The 26513-nt window shown below is 36.3% G+C and overlaps 1 protein-coding gene across 2 annotated transcripts; it reads right to left on the bottom strand.

The window, feature by feature from the left end:
• Positions 1-3605: 3605 nt before the first annotated feature.
• On the bottom strand, positions 3606-19748 carry LOC121431616 (kelch-like protein 3). 2 transcript variants are annotated; one of them, XM_041629193.1, is made up of 13 exons: positions 19643-19748; positions 18542-18667; positions 17243-17471; positions 14297-14472; positions 13018-13114; positions 11637-11781; positions 10865-10986; positions 10059-10176; positions 9465-9662; positions 8412-8513; positions 7468-7596; positions 6777-6917; positions 3606-6071 (listed from the first exon to the last, which is right to left on the bottom strand). In XM_041629193.1, exons 2-13 carry the CDS (start codon positions 18658-18660, stop codon positions 5809-5811), a joined length of 1839 nt encoding a protein of 612 aa, XP_041485127.1. In that variant the 5' UTR covers positions 18661-18667; positions 19643-19748; the 3' UTR covers positions 3606-5808. The 2 variants fall into 2 exon arrangements, with proteins under 2 accessions (XP_041485127.1, XP_041485128.1); XM_041629194.1 differs by lacking the exon at positions 19643-19748 and adding an exon at positions 19377-19431.
• Between the last annotated feature and the right edge of the window lie 6765 nt (positions 19749-26513).

Below are 26513 nucleotides of genomic sequence, written 5' to 3'. Positions count from 1 at the left end.
TTTTCGGGGATGTTGTGCTGTTTACTGAAAACTGAGCTTACAAGTTTTTTCTTTGTGACTCGTCATAATTCATGCAGATAACCTTGAATGAAAAAATGCTTCTAGATATTGGGGAATATAATATCTTCTTTGATTTTGTATAATCAAAAGTATTTTCTTTATAAAGCAAGTGGAATAATCATTTTAATCATATGTATGTATAGCTTTTTGAGTTTTAATTTAAAGAAATATATTTATTATATTACCCCAGTGCCATGAATATTGTTTTGCCACAGTAGGTGTTCTCCGTAAGCTTGCCTGAGATATGGGGGGGGGGGTGACTTTGAATGTGACCACTCAATTTAGTACAAGGGGCTCTTGCAAGTTGGTCTTTGATCTTTTGTATGATTTGGGTGGAATTGGGGCCCTGTTGCACAAAGGCTTGCATTTAAACGCAACTTGAGCGCAAGTCCCTTATACACACGTTTTATTGGTTGTAAATTGAGTTGCGGTTGATTTTTGCAGTTGTGTTTGATCGCAATTCTTTCTGCAATGGACTCCTAATATTTACTCCTGTGACATTTGCTTCCGTGCTGATTTATTTAATACACAAGATTAAAGATGGGGTTCTTAGAGGGAGTTGAGGTTCAGAATGTTAGGATTAGGATTAAAGATGAAATTAAGTTCTTGTTTTTTATTTGAATACTGGAAGAAAGTGTCTCAAAGTGATCAAAAAAGTCTATTTACAATGTGTATTAGAACTGGTGTTTTCTGTAGTGTAAAACATTGGCATCATCAAAATGATAAAAGTTAACTCTACTCTTTCAGAGGTCACATGCACTGAACACAGATAGGCATGTATGGGACTGCACCCATATTGTTTGTCCCAGAGTTATAGGCGTTATTTGTTAGAATTTTAATTTGAGCTTTGAAGAGAAATCCTTTGTAGCAGATCATTTTTCTTTCATAATATTCTATTATATGGTTATTTTCATCTGTCCCAAAAACTTTTCATTAAAGATGCTCATATTTATTGTTAGGTAACTAAGTTAATCTTACACCATGGATATGTGGTAGCTTGCGATTCACCTCGTGTAGAATTGGAATATACCTATCGCAGAACTGTGATATCCCTGGTGCACTCGAGTGCACGAGAAATTGCACATGCAGGTTATGGTAATGGCATCCTGAATGCGGTGTTTGAGTCACATTTTTCATGCAGGGGCCTCTTACACGAAAGTTTTTGCGACTGACGCCACAGCTGGATTTAACACTTGATCGAATGTAATGATAAATGTAATCCAACGTAAAACTCAGCCCTGCAATCAGTCGCAAAGTCATGTGATACGTGGCCCGGATTTCACATGGGAGCAATTGTTGATAAAGTAAATGCCATGTGATTATATTTAATATTAAATAGTCTATGTTTGCTTCATTCATTCATGTTGTTTGCATATGTTCCTATTGTAAATCCTCCCCACTCATTTTAGTTGTATGCTTCTGTGTAGAGTACCGTAATGAAAATGTAACCGGGGGGGGGGGGGGCGGAATGGGATGCTCTGTAGACTGGAAAGCTGTCCTGGAATCGGATATTCAGTAAAAAAAAATGAATAAATAAAATTTTAAAAATATATATGGAAAAATATGATTAACCCAAAAAACAACAAAAACACCCTCAAAGGTTACCCTGTATTGCAAAAATGAGATTGACATTTATGATTTTTTCTTTTGCAATTTATTGCAGTCATTTGCTAGTGTGATCAATTGTATTGCAGCTATGGGGCCCTTGTCACATTTGATGTTGTTTTTGCGCTACTGACCAAGAACCAACTCGGCTCTTTTCTTATTTGAAGCCCCCCCCAAAAAAAAAAAAATCATTGGCATTGTTTTCCTACATCAAGAATCCATGAAAAGAATATAAGGAAGTTAATCACCATTTACAATCCATATGAAGGTTTGACAATTCAAAGTTGTTTAATTCAAACTTATGGTGCTGGCCTATACAAATTTAGACCCATGTTTTTGCATAGGCTTCAATGGGATTGGGTTGCAATTCCTTTAATTTCAGTGTTTTGTTTTTTGTGGGTTTTTTTTGGGGGGGGGGTTCTGTGGATAAATCCAGCAGCCTCATTTAAGCTGACCATTATTTACTTTGATGACGAGTAGGTCTGATAACTACATGTATTATGATGGTTTCAGGGCAGGATTCCATATTACATCTTGTTTTTCTTTTTGAAATAAATTATTTTAAAGTGTGCTGATTAAACAGAAAACAAAAGGTTATTTGCTTACAGTATAATTGCTGCCCATACTCTTGATTCATTTTGGATTAAAGAATGGTTGTATAAAGTAATCATGGTGTTAGTGTGTCTTTCTTTGTGTATAGTTCCCGGGGGGGGGGGGGCACTTCCATTGACAGGTGGAAACCATGGGGTTTCAAAAACCACCCTAAACAAGTATTTCCATGATCTGAATAAGCACCCCTTAAATAAGTAGGCCTATATGCATGTGAAACCCTACCCTTAACAAGTATTAGAAACAAAACGGTACCTTTTACAAGTGCGATATCTTTGTCACGGACGTCAGCTTTACCTTGACTTTCATTAGGTTTAGTGCCACCCGACACACCTCGCTCAAATCGGACCCTAAACACGTAGTGTTAGGGCAAAAAGTACATCCTTTTAGTTTATAGAGTATTTGTACTTTTACATTCTCACAAATTTGACCGTAAACACAGTTTTCCTAGCAAAATATATACTGCGGTACCTTTTTTTCATTATTTTAGTGTTTTTGATATCTTTTTACGTTATGTACATAATTTGCCCTATCTTGAAAAAAAAAATAGTGTTTTTTTGGGGGCGCGCATGGTATCCACTCGACATTGAAAGTGCCCCCCCCCCCCTGGGTGTAGTTACGAGCTTTCCGGGGGCAAAAAGTTATAGGTAAATACCAGTTGTAAACACGATTTCAAAATGAGTTCAGAATCCAATCAAATGGGCAACAAAGTATCTGAATCATAGTGTAAAAAGAGTTGTAACTGAAATTTGCAATCGATTACAAATATTTTCCTGCTACACCCCCTTTGATCTAGCCTCTTGTCGAGGCCCTGGTGGCTGCTTCCCGAGCGAAGCAAGGGATTTCCTAATTCGCGAAGTGAATTGGGCCTGGCGCTGCTTCGTCCTCTCCCTTGCTAGTATGCTTCGCCTTGTTCGTTCGGAAAGCAGCCGACAGGGCCTCGACAAGAGACTACCTTTGATCAGACTCAAACCATATCAACAAAGGCAGATTTCCTGTCCTATGAAAAAAAAATCATTTTGTAAATTCTGGAAAAGCAAGCTTCTCATAATGAACATTTGTGGTAGTGATTTTTTACCTGATTGCGAAGAAAGCATGAATGCTTGAAAGCAAGCAACCAGAGGACCGACGGCTTAAGGTCCTCTCAGAAGGACCTGGTACTGAGGATTAATGCCTTACCAAATGGCACTAGCGCACCAAGTGGGAATCGAACCCGGGTCACCGGAATACGATTCCCCGCTCTACCGACTGAGCTATCGCGCCTCCTTTTGTGGCGCATGTATCGTGGTGAAATGCTCGAACTGCAATAACACACCTGAACAGGAAAGGAATTTCATCGGTGACATACTTACCAAATGCTTTTTAATCAACAGTTATCCATATCTCACAATAATAATCAAAGCTCAACATAGCACATAGTCTTATTGCATGGTGAAAACGTGTGATATCCGACTCAGTAAAATAATTATATGCAATAATGATTGGCAAGTTACAAATCATTCAGGCTGATTTTTTTCTTTCAAATCTTCATTTCTTTCATAGCCTGTTTAACAACGGACATACATACACTGTATACTATGGGAATGTACTAGCGATTACTACCAAGTCTTCTTACTCTTTTTCAACTTCCTCTACACACTATCCTTCTAATTTTGCATAAAAAGGTGTCCTTTTTTAGCTTGTTCATGAACAATAATTTTATGCCGTGAGATGGATTTCTAGCAGCTACCATTATAAAGGTTCGAGGGGAGTTTTCATGGTGGATATATCGTAATAACATCGACTATCTACTGCATAGTTTAGATATTCAATAAATAAAAAGATTGCGGGTAGTTACAGATGTGAAGGACGCTGGCAAACTGAAGAGAGTCTAGGTACACGTACATGTAACTGTGTCCCAAACCGCATATCAAATCGCTCAGAAAGCGATCACATAAACATTATTCTGGTGATTGGGTTCTGTTTAAGGTAAAGTAAATGACTGATGTGATCATTCCCTATTTAGTACAGACAAATAATTTCCAAATTTTTTATGATCCACCACAAAAAGAAGTTCATAAAAAAAGTGTTGGTGAAAACAACCCCTTACGGGGCGTTGCAAGAAACTTGCGATCAATTGCAAGTCTATTTTCGTTCCCGAAATCAAGCACATTCTGTGCAATTAATTGCAAATTTGCGATTGATTGCTAATCTGCTTCATAAAACAAGGGGTGTCTTCTGATTGTTAAAAGTGATCAATCAACTGTAAAATTGCGACAGAATATTTGCGATTGATTGAAAATATTTCCTTGCAACACCCCTTTAGCCATACAACTATATATTTTGATGAACAGGTTAGCATCTCACAACAAATGATTGTCATTCAAAAATCAGGTTATTACACATGACTTGAAAAATCTTGCCACTTCGGAAGATTTAACTTTTGAGGGAGCTCATGAATTTGACAATGACATAATAATCTGTAGAGGAAATATATTGGACACGTTTTAGATGTGATGTCATTCTTGCCCAGATCTTGAAACACAGAAAAAAAATCAAATATTCTGGATCATTCGACTTGAGGTTTATCTTGCAGTTGGAAATAAAGAAGTAATAATTTGGTCACATGATTTGGTTCTGCAAATGCACAGTATGTTCAGTGGTTTTAACAGTATACAGTTACTTCAATTTACATGTAAATAATTGCGGAAAGACCAGTTTCAGACCACATCTAACACAAATAAGGTCAATAAATACTTTTTACAAATCTGTGTATAAAACAATGCCATGTTTTTCCACTTAAACTTAAAGAAATATGAGAAATGTTCTTTATCAAGCCCCACTCTTTATCTATAAGAGTATGCAACTATCCCTTTGCAAACAAGGATCATGATAATGGACCAATACAATGATGTACGCATGAGTAGCTGTCAAATTCAGAGGACATGATTTGAGAGGATCTACACATTCTATTTAATGTTCTTGCTGGCCTTCCATAATTGCGATTGATCGGACCAATTACAACTCTTTGGGCCGAGGGAAAGCCTCAACATTTCCAGATGTTATTGATTCCTCAAATTGTAGATTTCAAAGGAATTAATGCTCAACAGAAAAGATGCAAATACTACTTATTGCATGAACCATATAGAAAGGACCGCGGGGTGATTTTCCTATTTCGTTTGCAAATGAGAGCTACAGTTAACGGGGGCGAGGTGAAGTCGGTGGTTTCACGCATTCCTCGTTCTTGATAAAGCATGAAGCAAGAAAGAGACCTATTCAGCCCATTGCACTGCCATCAGGAGTTGAATATAACAGTAAATATACACTCGAATACTTAATCATTTATCAACCAGATAAATAAAAGTCCATGAAAAACTCTTCTTCCATGCAGATTGATTGCTCACTACGCAAATAAAATCATTTACATGCACGGAGAGGTGAAGCTCAAGTTCGTGGACTCGACGTCGAACTGCGATCGACGATGTCCTTCAAGCTATTCGCTCTGCATGTGAAATCTCACGTGGCTTGTCCAAATAACGCTGATAATGCTCCTCATCATGGATTTGGTAGTTGGGCATAAGCTCCTTCCGTCTTCATGCTCTCGGGATCCCACTGCAGCGAATTCCCTTCCCGGTAAGCGTTTAGATGCGGGACCTTGTCGATGGTCGCGATTCCCGAATAACTGCGCCCCGTCGTCATGGTGGAGCGTACCAACGACCAATTATCAGTTCTTGGATTGAAGCATTCCACAGAGGCAAGATTTGACGTTCCATCGTCCCCGCCTACAACGTACAGGAGTCCGTTCACTGATGCGACACCTGAAACGATAACAACATTGCAAAATAAGGATGATGATGATAATGATACAAATAAAAGCAACAAGAAGATGCCTGCCTGAACTCATTTAGGACAATTGACCAAAATCTTGTGGTTTGAATCAATAACAGTTCATATAGATTCCTAAATTCATATAGGCTACATCAGGTGAAAGAGAATGATTATTCATTTCACTTAATTCTCACTATCAACAACAACCAAAGGTTCCCGGAAGTAGCACCCTGCATAAATTTTCCATTCATTTTGTGCACTGAACTATATAAATTCTATTTTTATTCAGTTATGTGACCCAACAGCTTCCGGTCTACTCATAATGTAGCCCTAGTCTTGTCGTATCCGGTTTCGCGCACATTGTCGATCTATTCTTACAATTCGAGGAGAAATCATCATAAACCTTGCTTCTTGTGTTTTCACTCTGGCTGTGTACTATTGTTACCTTCAAGCTACTAGAAGTTACTGGGTCACACAATTTAATGGCGTGAGCTACATCCAAGAACTTTCGGTCATTGTCGATACCGAGAATTATTTAGTACATTACCCTTGTAATGAATACTGATGAAGTCAGGTGAAATGTAGCCTTTCAATAAAGTGAGGATCAAAACTCTTTAGTCTGGTGTTAAACCTGGTTCATTTTTCAGGACACCATCCTATTTGTTGAAAAGAAAAAAAAATTGAGGACACCATACCTGCGTTCCTACGGCATAGAGTCATATCAGCTACTTGTGACCATCTATCTGAATCTGGGTTATATACCTCCACACTCTTCCTAACCATCGGACCATCATGACCGCCTACTGCATAGAGTAACCCATCTACCACACCGACACCTAAAGAAACAAATAATAATAATAGCTGGATTTATAAAGCGCTTTTTGCCTGAGGATACAAAGCGCTGCTATTATTACCCTGGCTTTAGCTCGAGCTACCATCACTGGCGCTCAGTGCATTTAAGGAAATAATCCTGCCGGGTACCCATTCACCTCACCTGGGTTGAGTGCAGCACATTGAGGATAAATTTCTTGCTGTAGGAAAATATGCCATGGCTAGGATTCGAACCCACAACCCTCTGTTTGAAAGGCGAGAGTCAGAACCACTAGACCAAGGCGCGCCTAAGTAGATGACAAGAGCATATAAAGGAGGGTGTTTTATGAGCATAGGAAAAACAATTCTACTTTGGGCAATAATATATCTTGTGTCTCTCAAAAGCAAATAATCCATATAATGTGTTTATATATATGTAAATTATTATCAGGCGTATGTTGCCATATTACAATTTGACTTATTTTATCTCATATACGATTCTCTTTACAAGGAATTGCCCAATAATAACAGTTTCAAGTTTAATCATTCTAGTATCATAGATATGATTAAGTTTACCTGCACCACTTCTTCTTGTGCTCATCTCAGCCACAGTAGACCATTTATTTTCAGCCGGGTCGTATCTTTCTACTGAGCTCAAACAATGCCTTGATGCTCCATCATAACCACCTACAGCATACAGGAACCCTATACAAAAACATAAATTATATCAATGTTAGAGATTATTGTTCAATGCCACTTGTGTGTTGAACCTAGAGTTTATCGCTTATACAAATATATGTGTGAGATCTAGCTGTGTGAACATTCAATGCGGGTAGCTCCCTGCAGAAATTCTTTGAGCATTGCATAGACTAAAACAGTTGCTATGTGAAATTATGTAATCCTACCAAAAGTCAACAGATTATGTGAATAAAATGGCAAATGGTCTCTCGCATGGATATTTTCATGAAATTCAGATGAAAGATTTTGGTCATTATTATACCAATCATCCGTTTTAGCAGAATAAAATGGCAAATGGTCTCTCGCATGGATACTTTCATGAAATTCGGATGAAAGCGAGAACGATTTTGGTCATTCTTATACCAATCAGCCGTTAGCAGACACTACTTACTCGTCATAAACTTCCATCAAAACACAGTAATGAGGTGAGCAATAATATCAAAATAAATACCAGGTACTTTACAATCCAAGCTTAATGTTACTGTATCTTCATAGATAGATCTATAAAGTTCTGACATAGTTTACATAAACCAAACATGGAAAAATAACATAGTTTTTTACTAAAATCTGAGCTTACAGAAATTCGCAGACACAGATAAGCACATGTGGATACAGGAAAAGGCCAATCTATCCGGTAACTCTCAGTTTCTACTGGAATCTTGCAGCACATTTGTTTACATTTATTCATACAAACACTCGTGACCATTCAGTTGGATTGATGCGAATTCATTTTATGATCACTACCACAACTGGAATTTATAGTTTCTGCAAAAAGAACCTACCATTAAGGACAGCCACTCCTACACTACTCCGTCTTGTGTTCATCTGTGCTACCGGTCTCCATTCATTAATCTTAGGATCGTATGCCTCTACGCTACTCAAACCTGAAACAAAGAAACACATCATCAGTAGGCTGTTAAAACCCTGTATCTCAAAGTTTTAGGACACCTTGGAAAAGCTCCATTGGGATAAGCGGCAAACTTCTCTGAGGCAGTGTATGACAAACCTCAATTATCTTTCACATTTTTAGATCGTAAATGACTTTCATTTCATCTTAAAATTTCAGGTATACACTAGGATGTGACAAATAATAATAACAATAATGAAACGTTTTTGTATAGCGCAAAATACATAAGCAAAGTTGCATGTCTCTATAAGCGCTTTTTATAAAAGGAGTGGAGATGAGAGCAAAGGGCTCTTACATTAAGTAGCTTTCCTTCTAACAGATGCAAATTATTCAACTTTTAACAAAGTTAATTCATCCCTCTAACCTTATTACACATGTTCTATAGATAGAGTATTGACGAAAATGTCATCGTAATACTCTTCTTAGCATGTCATCATTATTCATACCACATCTAGGTGAAGCATGATGAAAAATATCCACAACCAAATAAGAATACTTAATTAGCCCCACTGTATATTGACCTGCTTTCAAAAACTTATTAACCAGGCCAATTGACACCAATATCACTTGTGCTTATTAGTTAATCACTTGGTCATACCTTAGGCCCTCATGAACCTCTTGAACAAATTCAAGTTATATTTGGTGTGTGCAGGTTTGTCCTAATGCTCTATTTTAATGAAAATGTTGAAATGAAAATGTTGAAATGTTGAAAAGCAAAAAAAAATTAAGTTCGTAGTAAGCCCATGAGCAACTATTCTCAAATGACCTTTCCTATTTTTCACTAGGATTAGCACTAACATTTCACAAAAAGATGTTGAGTAAGCTTTCCCTGACATATCATTCTGTTATATTCACATTCTAAGAAAGAAAGACATGGTTTAGACTTTGGAACTCTTGTGGTGTAGTGTGAAAAACAAGCAATGCTAACCTGTGGTGCCGTCAAATCCGCCTACGGCATAAATCATCCCATTTAAGACTGCTACACCTAACGTACTACGCCTCGCTTCCATGGATGCTACCGAAGACCACATATTCCTCACAGGATCGTAGACATCAACCGTTCTCACTCTCAGCGACCCGTTGAATCCACCAACGGCATAGACCATGCCATTAAGAACAGCAACTCCTGCAATAATAATAATAATAATGATATTTGGCATTTATATAGCACCATCAATCGAGAAATATTCTATTTTGAGGTGCACTATTACCATTAGACAAATTTGTTATCCCTTTGTGCCTCAAGAGTGTAAATGCTGTACATATTATTCAAATTTATTTGATTTCACTAAACAAGAGGTTTACATAAATGTGACATGCCTTCCCTAAATCAACAATAATTTGCCCAAAATCAATATTGAGATATTCATTGAGCTTTAAAAACCATACCCTCGGCTTTAAAATCATATTTCACTTTAAAGCTTAGAAAGTGAATTATCAAGCTCAATAAACATCTCAATATTCATTTTGGTTGACTTATTGTTGGTTTTGGTGTGGCAGGTTATATGTAAACTGTACTGACCTGCTCTGCATCTCCTTGAAGGCATTTCAGCTGCTTGCGTCCAGGTCTCTTCCTTGAAGTCATACACTTCAACGCTGCGGATAGCTTTGGGGGCTTGTCCACCAACTACCAACATTAACTATATCAACAAACATATAAACATTAAGGTCAATTGCTAGAATCAATATGGTGCCATTTGGTACTCCTGCTATTGAAATATCCTTGATATATATATATATATATAAGCCATGAGTTGCATGAAAAGAGATAACATTAGGATGTAGAAAAAACAGTTTTAATGCTAATCTATAACAAAGAATTTACACTAAAATATATGCTTCAGGCATCCTTCGAGGTAGTGGCGAAAAAAAGTCATGGAGGCTCTGAAGCCCACCACAAATTACACGATCTGATTTTTTTAGAAAAAAATTACATTTTGCATTAAATATGAAAGTTCCAAGAAGTTAAACCATTTCATTTGAAGCTTGGCAAAACACCAGTAATACTAAAATCGCAGAATTCTGCTTTGCTCCAAGCAATGTGGTCAGAGTACGGTCCAAAACAGCTTCAAGTCGCAGCTGATGGTGACATTATGATTTGGAATTAACTTTGTTTTTTATTTCTACAGGGAGGCTTGAAATAGACTGGAATTTCAATTTTAGTAATGAAACACTATTGGGGACTTTGATCATTGATATCAAATAGGTTGGGATGTTCATGTCAAATGATATCACAACTTCTCTAAATATCGATTATCGGCGGATAATGTATAGTGCACTGGGCTTTAGTAAACAGGAGTTTTACTTTACAAGCACTGTTTCTCTCACCTTTGGTAGACCGATTGGGGTTCGTAATCTGGTCCTAGGATTCTTCATTGTACCTCTCTGTTCTTTAGGTAATAGGTGGTATTTCATGGCTTCTATCAAAAAGTCTTTACAATCACTATTGCCTGAGAAAAAACAAAAACATCATATACAAGAGATTACTTTTGAAACTGGGACCGTAACATAAAGCATAGCGGTTGATCGTGGTGTAAGATCAATCGTAAAGTTAGCCACACAAATTCACCAAACTTTCACCATAAATACACTAACACCTACAAAATATAAATATGTAAAAATTTTGCTGAAATTGTTTTTTTTTTTTTTACGATATCAGCTTCCAATCAGACCTCTCTTCGCATGTGACATATTTTGGTCACTTGAAAAAGGTATCATGTTACCGAACATGTTTTCTATGGGAAAAGTTGAGAAAGTGCCAAAATCACTGATGAGCTATTTTTACCATTTTTTTTTCATTTTGAGAATATGTGTTTGAAAATGTGTTTTTGACCATTTTTTATTATCTTTCTATTCAAGTTCACTTTGGAAGGATGTTGCAAAGTTTTGAGCACAAGATACTTTTCTGACGCATATGCTGCCCGCATTCGGTAATACAATCACTCACTATACTAACCGTAGTTTATCTATCTAAAAGCTTTGTAGGAAATTGTTAATGCTTCATATGAATATTGTTACTCTGGTCATCAGTTTCAGTGAGGTATGCCTGCCTACACATTCAACACTCCCTGTGGAATATTACAACAATCAGATGAGATACCTTTTATGAGCTGTTCCTCCTCGACCCGTTGGATGAGATAGTCCCTAGAGAGGAGAGGTAATCGGACATGCTCAACCAGCTGAGGCATGTAGTCGCTACGGTTACTAGGATCCTGCTTTACCCACGATACCACGGCTTCAAATACCTAATACAAAAAGAAATGCAATCAAATCTTCCATGTGGAATGGTTGAACAGACAGAAAAGGATATAACATACAAGGACGAGTGTATTAGCTAAAGCCGGGGTAATAATAATAATAACAATGGGCCTCGGAATAGAATATTTCTAGATAGATGGCGCTATATAAATGCCTATTATTATTATTATTATGCACATTATCAATAACATGGACAAATTCATATCAGGAAAAGAACTATGAATGGTCCAAATTTCGATTTTTAAAAATACTTCAGAATGGTTGGCAGATACAAACTGTCGATCATTTTTTATTGGATAAGGACCCTTTCACCTATCCACAAACACCGCAGTCTGTTGAAGAATTCAGGAGCAGAAAGATTAGTTGAGAATTTTCAATAAATACAGTCATTCATATGCTCTCCCCCCAAAAAAAAAGTGGCCCATAATACAAATCTTAGCATTTGATCAAGAGGCTTATTTTAATAGCACTTGATAAAAAAGTTCATTATATTGAATTAAGGAAACAAATCAACTCGATGGTATAATCAGTCACTATGTTTTGTCATGTGTACCAGGCCTGGGTCTCATATCATGTGACCTCTTACCTCTTCTTCGGAATGAACGGTCAGGTGATCACATGATATTCGACCAATCAGAAGCAGGCATTTGTGACTTTTTAAAAGTTTTGATTATTTTTTTATGTGTTTCAAATGTGTTTAAACTGAACTCTTTCTGCAACAGGTTTGGTCTGATATCATGTGACCACTTACCTCTTCTTCTGAAGAAACTGTCAGGTGATCACATCACATATTTGACCAATCAGATGCTTGCATTTGGGGCATAACTTTGATTTTGTTTAAATGCAACTCTGTCTACACTGGGTGATTTCAAGTTCAGAGTTGACCTTTTGGTGTTGATGTTAGGTCATAACACCAAACATAAAATGAACATGGTCTGGAAAAGTCACTCACTAGTTGTTGAGATGTCAATAATGCGATCTACATCAGTTTTACAAACCCTGAATAAGTTTTGGAGCTAGGGGAAGCAATCCACCTTCCAACACCAAAACCATGGGCCAACACCCAATCACCAAATGGGTCTATGGTCTAATATCATGTGACCTCTTACTTCTCCTTCTGAATGAATTGTCAGGTGACCACTGTCAACCAATCAGGAATGGACATTTAGAATATAAAACCTCTTTCTGCAACAGGTTTGATCTGGTATCATGTGATCTCTTACCTCTTCTTCGGAATGAACTGTCAGGTGATCGCTGCTTATCAATTCACAGACTTGAGCAGCAGGCAGTGCAAAGAACTCATCGCTGTGGACAACCGCACTACATCAAAACAGAAATATAATCATTTCTTCAACATACAGGCATGGTCAAGGAAATTAAATCTAAAACTCCATGGTTCAAGCATATGTATCATGGTATGCTTATCAAACAGAGCTGCATCTAATAATACTAATAGGGCAATTCTAAGAAGTAAAGTACATGTATGTCCAGCTACAAATATGGGTAGACCTTCCTGAATAGATTTTTTTGTTTTCTAGTTTATATGAAAACTTGTAATGCTCCCGAATTGTCATGGTTTGGGCAGTTCAGGAAGTGAAATAAGAATGGACAAAAATGTAAGATAGACATACAAACAGGACAATTTAATGGAATAACAATAATAATAACAATATTATGATATCTATGTAGTGCAAACACATTTAAAAGTGCTCTATGTACTTGAAATACAGCTATCAATGATTACACAAAAATATGCAAGATGATACAGAAATATAAACTGAAGCAAAACCTCTTTAGATCTTGTTTAATGGCATGGCATAAAATCCATAGAGTATACATGTAGTTTTCAATTGTTTGCATACTATTAATTGTTGTGATTGCTTAAAGTTGCCAGTTTTCCTTTTTTTTCTTAAATCCAAATTATGTTTTCTTTGAAGTTCAAAACACAATATTCTGTGTTCTTCAAACGAGTCAAATTTGGATCTGTGTGCTCAAACATCAAATATGAATATCTATTCTATTATAATTAAAGGAATATTTCTATTCTATTATGATTAATGTCACAACTTTCGTGACTCTCGTTGAATTTTAAATGATTTTTGTCTTCTTTATACTCTCTATTCCCCCCCCCCCTGCTTTACATTCTCTCCTACCCTTTTCATATATGTTTGTTCTGGGGTTTGTCTTGGTGCAAGATGCAATTCATTTTTATTTACTGAATATAAACTGAATTTGTTCTCCGCCTTTATTTATTGATCAAATCTTATGTTATTAAGGGAGCTGTCTTGACAAGACCTTTATGGTTTTTTTACTGCTATACCTAATTTCAATACTTTTTCTATAACAATATGCATGTACATACTATTGAATTACTTTGCTTTATCTTGAATTGCATGTTTTTATCAAAAGTATTGCAAAATGTTTTTAATATTGGAATTGAATAAACTTGAACTGAACTGGACAACAGCAAGTTTTCTTGCATCGATAAGAACAGGAACTTACCTGAAATGCTGCATGGTATAATTCTGGGCATAGTGATAAAGTTCGCTACACGAGTGCACGTCGGCAAACGCTCTGATACCAAGACAGTTCGTAGGATGGAGTTGCTTCTGTAGGAAGTCACAGCATGCGTCTCGAACGTCATTCAGCTGCAGTAAACTGGCAGCAGGCAGCAACGTCTGCAGCATGAAAAACATAAGGATGTTTGTTTCACAAAGATTATGACTCAGAGTCGCACTTAATAAATGCCCAGTTGCGTGCATTATAAAAGACATAATACCGCATTGGTCAGATCTTGCCAAGAGGACGTGCACTACTGTGTACTAATCAATAAGATTGCGCGTTATAGGTATGCGTCGGTGCAATTTTAAGTCATACTTAAATCTTAGTGAAACACCCCCCACCCCCGATCATGTGATAAAAGAAATTGTCTCACAAAGTGATATGAAAAACTTTGGCCCGAATTCACAAAGGTGGATTTGAAAACCCACGGTTGAATCCATGGTTTATGCAGATTTCCATGTATAAATTACGCTTATTTTAGCGCGTATTGGGCGCGGTTATAAAATGCCCAATGCTGATTCGCGCTATTTTCTTTTGTCACAGTGCACCAATTTGACGCCTGTTACAATGGTTAGATACGCCATTTTATTCATGAGTCCACTGTTTTAAGGTCGGATTCATTAATTCAAAACAGTGAACTCATGAATAAAATAGCATGGATAACCACAGCAACAGGCGTCAATTTGGCGCCCCGGGACAAAAGCGTGCATCAGCATTGGACATTTTTAAATATACGCACTAAAATAGGCGTAATTTATTCAGGAAATCTGCATAAACCATGGACTCAACCCTGGGTTTTCAAAACCACCTTTGTGAATTCGGGCCTTTAAAGTTTTGTCACTGGTTATTATCCAATATTGGACTCATGTGCTCTATTAACATTAGTACAAGGCAGGATTGTTCCTACAATGTAGATACAACATTAAAGCCACAGGTACATGTAGTTCATATTTCTGCACCAGAAAATGAAGGGGTCAAATTAAAGTTGTCCAATGGAGTGTTGCAAGAAACTTACGATCAATTGCAAGTCAATAAATTTTGCAAGAAACTTGTGATCGATTGCAAGTCCATAAATTTTGCAAGAAACTTGCGATCGATTGCACAAGTCAATTTTTTTTTAATCAATACACATACAAGAGAGGCGACATTCATTTCTGTCTATTACTCTCAGAATAGTTAAAACTGCCACAAAAATTGGGGGCTTAGAAGATTTCATATAGCCACTATACATGTAACAACAAAAATAGCCCCCATACATCTTTTACCACCATATTCAATGTGAAAGCTATCTGGGGATGAAAATAATAATTAAAAAAAACAGTCCCTATCAAGAATATGCTGGCTGGTATGAGAGAGGTCACTGAACTTTTTGAATTAAAATGGCAGGTCACTGACTCCTTTACCATTTATTTCATTAATGAATTTTGAGCAAGGATTATGCTGCAGAGGAATCAATCCCAAGAACAAATCAAAGGATAGGTTATGCTGGTACATGTATTGCAGTAGCATTCATCCTCATTTAAAAGAGTTGTCATTCCTTGGCTCTATAATACATAAAATATAATGCATTGTGACTTCGATTCTATGGCTAACAATGGGCTTTGTTCGATTAAAACCCGACTCATTTGGTAGAATGAAAAGGACACAAGGGGGGGGGCTTGAAAGAGGAATAAGGCTTGTAGTCTGTGCAGTTTACATTCTTACCCAAAAGTTTAGAAAAGGTACAAAGAAGAATGTTTAAATTGCTTCTTCCTGAGCATTCACTGGTAATAATTTTTTTATTTAAGTTTGTGAAGGGTGTACAATGGATTTCCTTTTTATTGTTTGCACTGATTGAGCATCCAAGAGCTTCTATGAAAGAGCAACTGTGTCATGTGCTTAATCAGGCCATGATGTAATATCTGTGAACTGTATATGAATTGCAGGAAGGACCAATAAGAATTCTTCTTTATACCATCTCTATAATCTGTATAACACTTTTGGGTAAGAATGTATACTGGTGTGTTGGCTCAGTTGGTAGAGCATCCATCTCACAACCGGGAGGTCGGGGGTTCAAACCCCGGCCGCGTCAGACCATAACACTTTCATAGATGGGAGTTGCTGCCACCCTGTTTGGCATTCAACAATTCAAGGGATAGAGCTACGTCAAAGTGATACTGCAGTGTCTGCCGGGCCCATGATCATTTTATTTTAAAGGAATTTGAGAGTATTTCTTTTTAGATTTCACTTCAAAAATAACATATATAAATTTTCGTAAACAATGTAAAATGCCACAGATGTTATGAAATATGAACACATAATCATTTGATATAGTTGGAAAGAGTATCTTCTCCCAATTGATTTGAAACCATAATTATGTGGTATGTATTTTGACTTGTGACAGAGTAAGGAATGACTGCAATGAATGAATCCGGATGCCAATGATGTCATAATCCCACATGATTTAGCAAACATAATTGAAAACCCTTTTCAATTAAATCAACTTGAGAACTGATACTAATAAGTGTTTATTAAACAATTATAATGCAAATTATTGAAAAGGTGTTTTGAAATGGATGTTAATGCAACCGAAGTAGGATAATGACATCATGACATCTGGACTCATTCACTGCAGTCATGCCTTACTTTGGCGCAAATCAAAATTTACATCACTGCAAAGAATACCTCCTGATCATCCAAGCGTCAACACATACCACATAAATATGGTATCAAATTATTTGGAAGAAAATATTCTTTCAGGCCATATACAAAAATATTGTGAACATGCCATAATTTTTCCTTTTATTGGGGACTAGTGAGGTGTAATTTTTTTTTTACTCACATGGTAGTTGGTGCTAGTCAAGGAAATTTTCTGTCAAATTGAACACTTCTACATGTAATACTGACCTGAACATTTTCCTCTGTAACCTGAACTTCTGAGGTGTAGACGAAATCAATGAGCAACGAAAGGGCTCTGCCATCCACCTCCTGAAGGATGATCTTCTCCGCACGACTCTCGGATAGTTCACTCGTGAACATCGCAGAGAAGTACTGACTGCAGGACGCGAGGACGATGCGGTGAGCCGGGATCTCCACACCCTCCGCTTCCAGAATCACATCACATAAAACATTTTGCCTGAAAAACGATTTACAGAGGAAGACATACTTGCTAAAACTGTTTTATTAATCAGTGGGTGTTGGTAATGTATAATGAGGAATGAATTTAACTTACTAAAGTCATTACATCCACATATCCATGTCATTTTCACCAAACCGTGCACAGTTTCGACAAACAGTATGAAAAAATTCCATGAGACTTTGTTTCTCAAATAGAAAGGCAAATTGAGACCTCACAGGATTGCATTATAAGAGTTAAAATTCCATTTTTTTAAAATGAAAACTGAAAGAAAGAAACTATTTACACTGGGCGTCATTCCCTTTATTCTAATTTGGTGCTACCCTGATCGTACTCTAAACACCTAGAAATGACTCTTGGGGCAAAAAGTACATCCTTTATATTGACATTTTAGTCTTAATTCTCTATACCCTCACAAATTTTACCCTAAACACGTAGCTTTCCTAGCGAAAATAGATACCCTTTTTTTCATTATTTTACTGTTTTTGACACCCTTATTATGTTACGTAACATGCCCTATCTTGGGGTCGCGCATGGTATCCACTCATCAATGAAAGTGGTCCCGGGGGTGCTATGTAACTTACATACAGCTTTACGAAACATCAACACCAACCCCACCACATGAAGTTTCAGTCTCCACATAGATGACCCTCCCCCCCTATCATTTGCCCTTCTAAATCTCCTCCAAAACCAAGACCCCCGTGCAGACACTGAGAAATCTTTTACGACACTTGCCCTCAATTTCTTGCTGAAATCCATATGTTAAAATCACCTACACTGGAGTCCTACATGTAGTCTCTCTGCTGAGTACATTTACCTTCTCTGACTGACTTATATAGTACTCTCTGCTGGGGCCCATTTCATAAAAGGACTTGCAACTGCTGAAATGTTGCAATTATGGCAACTACCATGGTAATCTTGATTATAATAGGGTGCTGAGCCCTGTTACCATGGCAGCTGCCATCATGGCAAAGTTACAACAGTTGCAAGTCCTTTATGAAACGGGCCCCTGATCTCCGAAGCTAACAGAGGAAGGGGAAAATCTGGGAATACTATAGGGGTCTACTTACTTTCTGAAGACGTTGAGCACCTCAAAAGCCTTCTGGGTGTGAAGAGTGTTGGTGTAGGGTGGGGCATCAGGAGGAGGGATCTCCATATCTTCCATCTCTATTGCCTCTGGAAGATCCATTCTTGTTCTATAGGAAAAATAAAACATCAATCAGTGGTTAGTCATCATAGTCATGTCCAGATAGCTTATTCGCCTGGACAATGTGGAAATTTCAAGAACATTAGAAACAGTAATATTTCATAATCATAAATTGTTTCAAAGTTCATGTCAGACAATGAAATATATTCAGATACAAGAGGCAATGGCTCATGATTTCATGAACTTTCATAATTATCACCGTTATCTGATGCTTGAACAGTTTGAGAAACCTAAACATTTCATTTGCCAAAGCAAAAGATTAGGCCATGTTTGGTTTTTCAAGTTAAAGATCTGCACAACAGCCCAGACATCAATCCCCCTCCAATCCTGGCAGATAGGTTGGTCAAATATTTTGGATGCCGTTGATTTCATATTCAATTCCACCACAAAATCTGTTTTCGTTAAATGAGCCCGAGCGCTGGACAATGCCGATGAACAAGACTCCTCGAGCATGAAGCAATCAATCTAGGAATAAACTTCTATTCTAAATGTCTGATCATAATCAAATAGATTTAGAAATAATGTTGCAATGTTGTTGACTAACGACATTAGTTTTTAACACGAAAAGGGAGGTGACAAATTTCATAAGGCCAGATTAATTCATGATCATAGGCATGGTAGGAATGTCAATAATAGACAAAACCTAGTTAAAGAATCTACACGTTCATTAGTGCAGTGGACTGGCACCGCATACATACCGCGATCGCGACAACACTGACTGTCTTCTATCATCATCGGCATCCGTCCCCAAGCCAAGCAAAGGCAGCGCAGCTCAGCTCAGCTGCAACTGCTGCAGCCGTAGGCTTAGCGGAGCTTTGCACTCACTCAGTCAGTAGTCAGTTGCTAGCTCGCCTCGAATCTTGTTCAATCACGCTAAACTTTTTATTACCAATCACACATGACACAAAAGTACAAACAATCGTTTTGAAAATAAATGAACTTGAATATCAATGTCAATACTTACTATTAAGCAAACCTTTTCAAGAAAAGAAATACATAATAATAAAAATAAAATTCCTCCAGCTCGCCATATCACCAAGCAACCTTTGACCTCGGCGCGCACTCGTAGTAAAACCCGGAAGTTTCTCGCCGGCGCGGCGCGCGCAAAATTAATTAATCTCATCCGAGTGAATCATCGATTCATTAAAATTGTAGGCCTATATTTTACTTAAAAAGTATTCTTCTTCTTCTTCTTCCTGTAAAGTACAGACTGCCGTTGGCATATTATCGTACTTGTGCTTGTCAAGTGCCCAGATGAATAGTGCAAGTAAAAATCTCTACAAAACTATGTGCGGCTGGCCTAATTTAAACGACAAAAAAAAATAGTGAGGGACATCATCGTCTCTCTCAGTTTGCAGATCACTGAGTTGTGCATATTACTGTTTTCGTGATTAATAAGCGAAACCTTAAACATGTAAAATATGTCATAACTTTCTTATTTTACAGCATCCGTTATTGATGAAACTTTCAGCGTTAAACCAAGTTTTTTCTTTATTGATTCACAGGGGCGGATCCAGGATTTTGAAATAGGGGGGGCGCCAGCGGCGAGGGAGCGAAGCGACCGAGAGGGGGGAGGGCAAGGACTTTTTCAAAAAATCATGTCCAAAAGTCGTATTTTGAGAGCACCTTTAGAAGAAAAATGCACACTTAAATCACTGTAACTTCATGACTAAAAGACACATACTGACTCATTTAGGAGCTGGTTTCCAGTCACACACCGTATAAGCGGTCATTCAAAACATACATTTGGCAAAGGCTCTTCACTTGCTTGCACGAAAGTATTTTTATTCTCCCCCCCCCCCCCCCCCGTCACATAAAATCTTCGCTCCTTACCATGCTTACGCTGACATATAGCTGCCTATACACAGCAAACGCGGAGTGGGGTCGACTGGTGATTGAGAATATACAATTTTGCTCCTTGATAATTCGTTGGAATGATTGCTTCGGCGAAACTTAGTTGGGGGCAGGGGCGGATCCAGCCTTCGCCAATAGGGGGGCCCGGAATTTTTTTTCAGCCATATTTTCCCCGATCGGCCACTCGAATATGATATTTGCCGGGATTTTTGGTATCTTTAAAGGGGTAGTCATATTAGTCACTTCTTAGCTTTATTCTTATGAATAAACATAAATATATAATACCATAATCATTATTTATATAATGCGAGCGCGAAGCGCGAGCTATTTTTTTGGGGGGAATCTTATTTACTTTTTTCTAAAAGTTTTGAACATTCTGGGCAATCCTGAAAAAAGATGTGTATGCAAGTGAATAATTATTACGAACGTGAAGCGCGAGCAAAAATGAACTGATGGAAAAGGTACTGTTAAGGACTTGCTTGCAGTTAGCCATGAAGACGTTACATATATTTTTAAAAATCAAATAATGCGAGCGCGAAGCGCGAGCTGAAATTTTTTGACATTTTTACCTAAGGAATGGAAATTCTAAGCACTTTTTGTAACTTAACAGAATAGGTATATAACTAAACGATTAGTGCGAGCGCGAAGCGTGAGCAAAAAATTTCGTGATTTAGACCTACTGAACGAGACACTCTATTCAAGTTTTGTAAATCATGAAAAGGATGAGGAAGTGGGGATCTTCCTTACATTAATAATGCGAGCGCAGAGCGCGAGCGGAAAAATTTTATATACGTTTTGAGCTGATCGAAAACGTATTTGTTATGGACTGCTTGAACTTAGCCATGAAGACGTTACATATTTCAACATTCAAATATTGCGAGCGCGAAGCGCGAGCTGAAATTTTTGACATTTCTACCTGAATAATAGAAATTTCAAGCACTTTTTGTAATCGTGGAAAGGATGAGACAAAAACTGAACATTATTGATGCGAGCGCGAAGCGCGAGCGGAAAAATTCTGGACACTCTATTCATGTTTTGTAAATCATGAAAAGGTTAAGCTATTGGAAATTTTCATACATTAATAATGCGAGCACAAAGCGCGAGCAGACAATTTTTTATATTGTTATCTGAAACTGGATAATTATTTAAATGGAGAACAAGGTGCGTATCTGAATAAACGTGTGTTTGAGATATCGACCTAGAATTTGGGTATTCTAAATACCTTTTTTTTACCATGAAAATCAATAAAGCGAGCGCAAAGCGCGAGCTAAAAATATATAAGTGTTTTGTATAAGGAAACAAGAATGTTGTTTTATTATGGCTGATGTCAAAATAATAACGGTAAATTGTAGAGGACTAGGTGATAAGAATAAAAGGAAGGATGTGTTTGATTACTTATGCCGTAAAAATGGCTCAATCTATTGTTTACAAGATACTCATTTTGATGCAGGATTATCTGACATAATCAAACAAGAATGGAATGGAAAAGGATTTTTCAGTTTTGGAAATACACAATCAAGAGGAACTGCCATTCTATTCAATCCTAAACTTGATTTTACAGTAAATCAAACAAAAATAGATCCTGAAGGAAACTGGGTAATTTTGGATTTGGTAATGGTTTCACTGAAATTCACATTGATATCATTGTACGGACCAAACGAAGATAATCCTGATTTTTATGAAAAGATAGGGAAAATTGTAACTGATTTTGATAATCCACATATCATTATATGTGGTGACTGGAACTTAACACAGGATCAAAATATGGATAACTATAATTATGTAAACATAAACAACCCCAGAGCTAAGGGAGTGGTTGAAGAATTAAAAAATAAATTTGAATTAATTGATCCATGGAGACAACAAAATCCATATGTTAAACGTTTTACATGGAGGAGAACATCTCCAGTAAAACAATCCCGTTTGGATTTCTTTTTGTGTTCAAAAGAGCTTTTGTCTATTTTAAAAGAAACAGATATATTGCCTGGTTATCGAACAGATCACTCAATGGTCACTTTAAGTCTTAGATGCTCTGATTTTGCAAGAGGTAAGGGATACTGGAAATTTAACAACTCCCTCTTAGAAGATCAAGCGTATGCAAACTTAGTAGTTGAAAAAATTATTGATCTTAAAAAACAATATGCTGTATCTCCATACATAAAAGAGAAAATTCAAGATATACCAAGTCAAGACCTGCAGCTGACTATAAATGACCAGTTGTTTTTTGAAGTCTTACTAATGGAAATAAGAGGTTCAACAATATCTTATTCTGTGAAGAAGAAAAAAGACATGATTGAAGAAGAGGATTTGTTAGAAAAGAATATACAAAGATTAGAAAGTGAACTGAGCTTTAATCCCAACAGTGATCTAGAAAGACAAGTATTAGAAAAACGTATTCTACTTCAAGAAATAAGAAATGTGAAATTGAAAGGTCAAATGATAAGAGCACGTATAAACGCCATTGCATATGGAGAAAAACCTTCCAAATTCTTTTTAAATTTGGAGAAGAAAAGAAATGTTGAGAAAACTATGTCGTCTATAACTTTGAGCAATGGATCAGTTGTTGACAACCCAAAAGAAATAACAGATGAATGTAAAAAATTTTATTCAAAATTATATTGTAACAAAGATCATACTTTAGACACAGAAAGTTTTTATGACAGGTTAAAGAATTTGGAGATAAACAAATTAAAAGACCATAACATGAAAAGACTAGGTGGTCCTTTAACCTATGAAGAAGTGACTGAAAGTCTTAAAAAAATGAAGAATGGGAAGGCCCCTGGTTCGGACGGATTTACAGTAGAATTCTTCAAGTGTTTTTGGAAAGAATTGGGACATTTTTATGTCAGAGCAATTAACTATTCTTATAAGACAAAGAAGCTCTCAAATTCACAAAGATTGGGAATTATTTCTTTAATACCCAAAGGAGAGAAACCTAGACAATATTTACAAAACTGGAGACCTATAACTCTTTTGAACACGTCATATAAAATTGCATCTTCTGCTATAGCCAATAGAATTAAAAATATATTGCATGAAATTATCCATGAAGATCAAAAAGGGTTCATGAAGAATAGATATATTGGAGAAAATATTCGTATTATTTATGATACTCTCCATGAAACTGAAGAATTGAATACTCCTGGGATGTTGTTATTACTCGATTTCGAGAAAGCTTTTGATTCAGTTTCACATAATTTTTTATACAAAGTCTTAGAAACATTTAATTTGGGGCCTTCCATTCATCAGTGGATTCAAACGTTTTATAATGAAAATATGTCTTCAGTATACATAAATGGTCATTTGTCAGAACGTTTCTTTATAAATAGAGGATGTAGGCAGGGTGATCCCCTTTCCTCTTATTTATTTCTGTTATGTGCTGAAATTTTAGCAGTTATGCTTCGTCAAAATGATTGTATTAAAGGAATTGATATTAAAGGAAATATTCGGAAAATTACTCAGTATGCAGATGATACAACCCTCTTTTTAGATGGTTCGGTTGAATCTCTGAACAGTGCCCTTTCTGTTATTGCGATTTTTTATTCACTTTCAGGATTGAAAATTAATGAAGGTAAAACTAAAATTGTTTGGATTGGATCGAAAAAATATAGCCCATACAGAATTAAAACAAAAATGAAACTCTCGTGGGTCGATGATGGCTGTTTCACTTGTTTAGGTATAAACTTTTCTTTAAATTTAGATAACATTGTATCTCTTAATTACATACCTGCCCTAAACAGGGTGAAGCGCCTAATTCAAGTCTGGTCAAATAGAAACATAACCCCACTAGGTAAAGTAACTCTTGTTAAAACTCTTTTTCTTTCACAATTTAATTATTTAATTTTGTCTTTACCAAATCCATCACCTGTGTTTATAAAAGAGCTGGAAAGGGTTCTGTTCAGTTTTTTGTGGAATAAAAAACCTGATCGTATCAAAAGAATTCAGATTTGTAATTCCTATATGGAAGGTGGTGTGAAAATGGTAAATATTGAATGTTTCTTTATGTCGTTGAAATTAACCTGGATACGAAGAATGCATAATGGATTCATGGATAATATATGCTTCAATTCTTTTTTGCATGCCATCCCTTTTTCAGACTCCAATTTTTTACTTTATAGTCATGGCTATTTAGAAAAGTTTGTTGATACAATAACAAACCCTTTTTGGAAAGATGTACTCTCCTCATGGTGTATTTTTCGGAAAGCAAATAGATGTTCCAGTAGAAGAGAATTCTTTTCTGAACTCCTATGTCATAATGAAGACATAGTTATTAACAGAAATCTAGTTAACTTTAGGCACTGGAGTCAAAAGGGTTTAAGATTTGTCAACGACTTAATAGGAACAGATGGTCGGGTTTTAAGTAGACAAAGAATTATTGAAGTGTACAATGTTTCCATTGATTACCTTACATATTTCATTATAAAACAAGAGATCAGTGAAAAGTTAGAGAGTTTTTCGCAACCTGATAACGATTTTGTGAAGTTAACCACTCCATTGAGACCAAATGTCATTACTGTATTGATGAAGCAAAATAAAGGTTGTAAAAATATTTATGTTCCATTGGTGAAAAAAAAGGTATCTAATAACTTTCAAAGAAAAAAAAAATGGGAAGAGAGAATCGGAAAACAATTCTCACTGGAGAAATGGCGTTGTTTTAATTCTATACCGTTTCAAGTAATGACAGATGTTTCAATCAGGTGGTTTCAATATTGCTTAATTAACTGTATTATTCCAACGAATTTGTATTTGTGCAAAATCCAAGCTAAAGCAAGTAGTACTTGTACTTTCTGTACCTCCCAAGTTGAAACTATTGAACATCTGTTCTTTGAATGCCACTTAGTTAAAAAAGTATGGGCATACTTTGAAAGGAGACTGTTTGAAAGATGCAAATTAGTATTAAAATTAACCATGGAAAATGTTCTTTTTGGAATTACTCCCATTAAATATAATAGAGCCTTAAATACACTGATTATTTGGATAAAATGGATGATATATAAAATCAAATTAGCTGGAATTCGTCTTATGCCACAGAAAATCCTCAACGAGTTAAAGAATTATTTTTTGTACGAAAAAGCTATTTCATGTGAAAATATGCAGCAAGCATCTTTTGAAAAGTGTTGGTCAAATTTTATTAATCTTTTCGACTAATGTCGAAAAGATTGTCAACTTATGTCGAAAAGATTTTCAACGGTTTGCGAGATACAATTTTGCATCTTTTTCTTTCGTTCTCTACATAAATTAAAGCTATGTTTTTGCTTTTGGTACCGTAAATGATTCATTTTGTAATAAGACTGTATTATCAGCTTTTTATACTGTTAAACACTCACTTTCTGATTATTTTTGTACATTGACTGAAAACAAATGTAAACTGAAGCCATATTGATTGTGCAAGCAGATCTACATGTAAACTGATTATATATTGAATAAAACACCCTACTGTGGGTGAAAAAGAAATTGGAAAAAAAAAAAAAATATATAATATTCAGATCTGAAAAGGGGTCACTTTAAGCTCTGTATTGCAAGCACTTTGTGGAAAAATTGTGAGGTGAAGAAGGATCACAGTTAAAACAGAGCTGATATTTTCAATTATTGTTACTTTGAGTTTTGACATAGGACCGGGATGTTCTATAAGGACATTATGTCATCATAAGAAAATGATGACTATCTTCCTATTTCTCTTCCTAAGCATGAGAGCGCAAAATCTATTAATATTATGGCCTGAAAATTGGACATTTAAGCACTTTTGTAATTATGCATAAGATGCACGAGTTTAAAATCTATCAATGCGAGCGCAAATCGCGAGCAGAAATTTATGATTAATTGTCATCAAATGGTGATTTTAAGTAGTTTGTTTTAGAATTAATATTGAGATATACATAACTCACTAATCAAAATGCAAGCGTGCAGCGCTAGCTGATACGTTTTGACAATCTGACCTAAATGGGGATACTTTGAGAACTTCATGGAATACAGGAAAATAA

Source organism: Lytechinus variegatus, chromosome 18 (assembly GCF_018143015.1).
Source record: "Lytechinus variegatus isolate NC3 chromosome 18, Lvar_3.0, whole genome shotgun sequence".
NCBI classification, from domain to species: Eukaryota; Metazoa; Echinodermata; class Echinoidea; order Temnopleuroida; family Toxopneustidae; genus Lytechinus; species Lytechinus variegatus.
The sequence above is the reverse complement of the archived record's forward strand: the minus strand, read 5'-3'. Positions and strand labels throughout refer to the sequence as shown.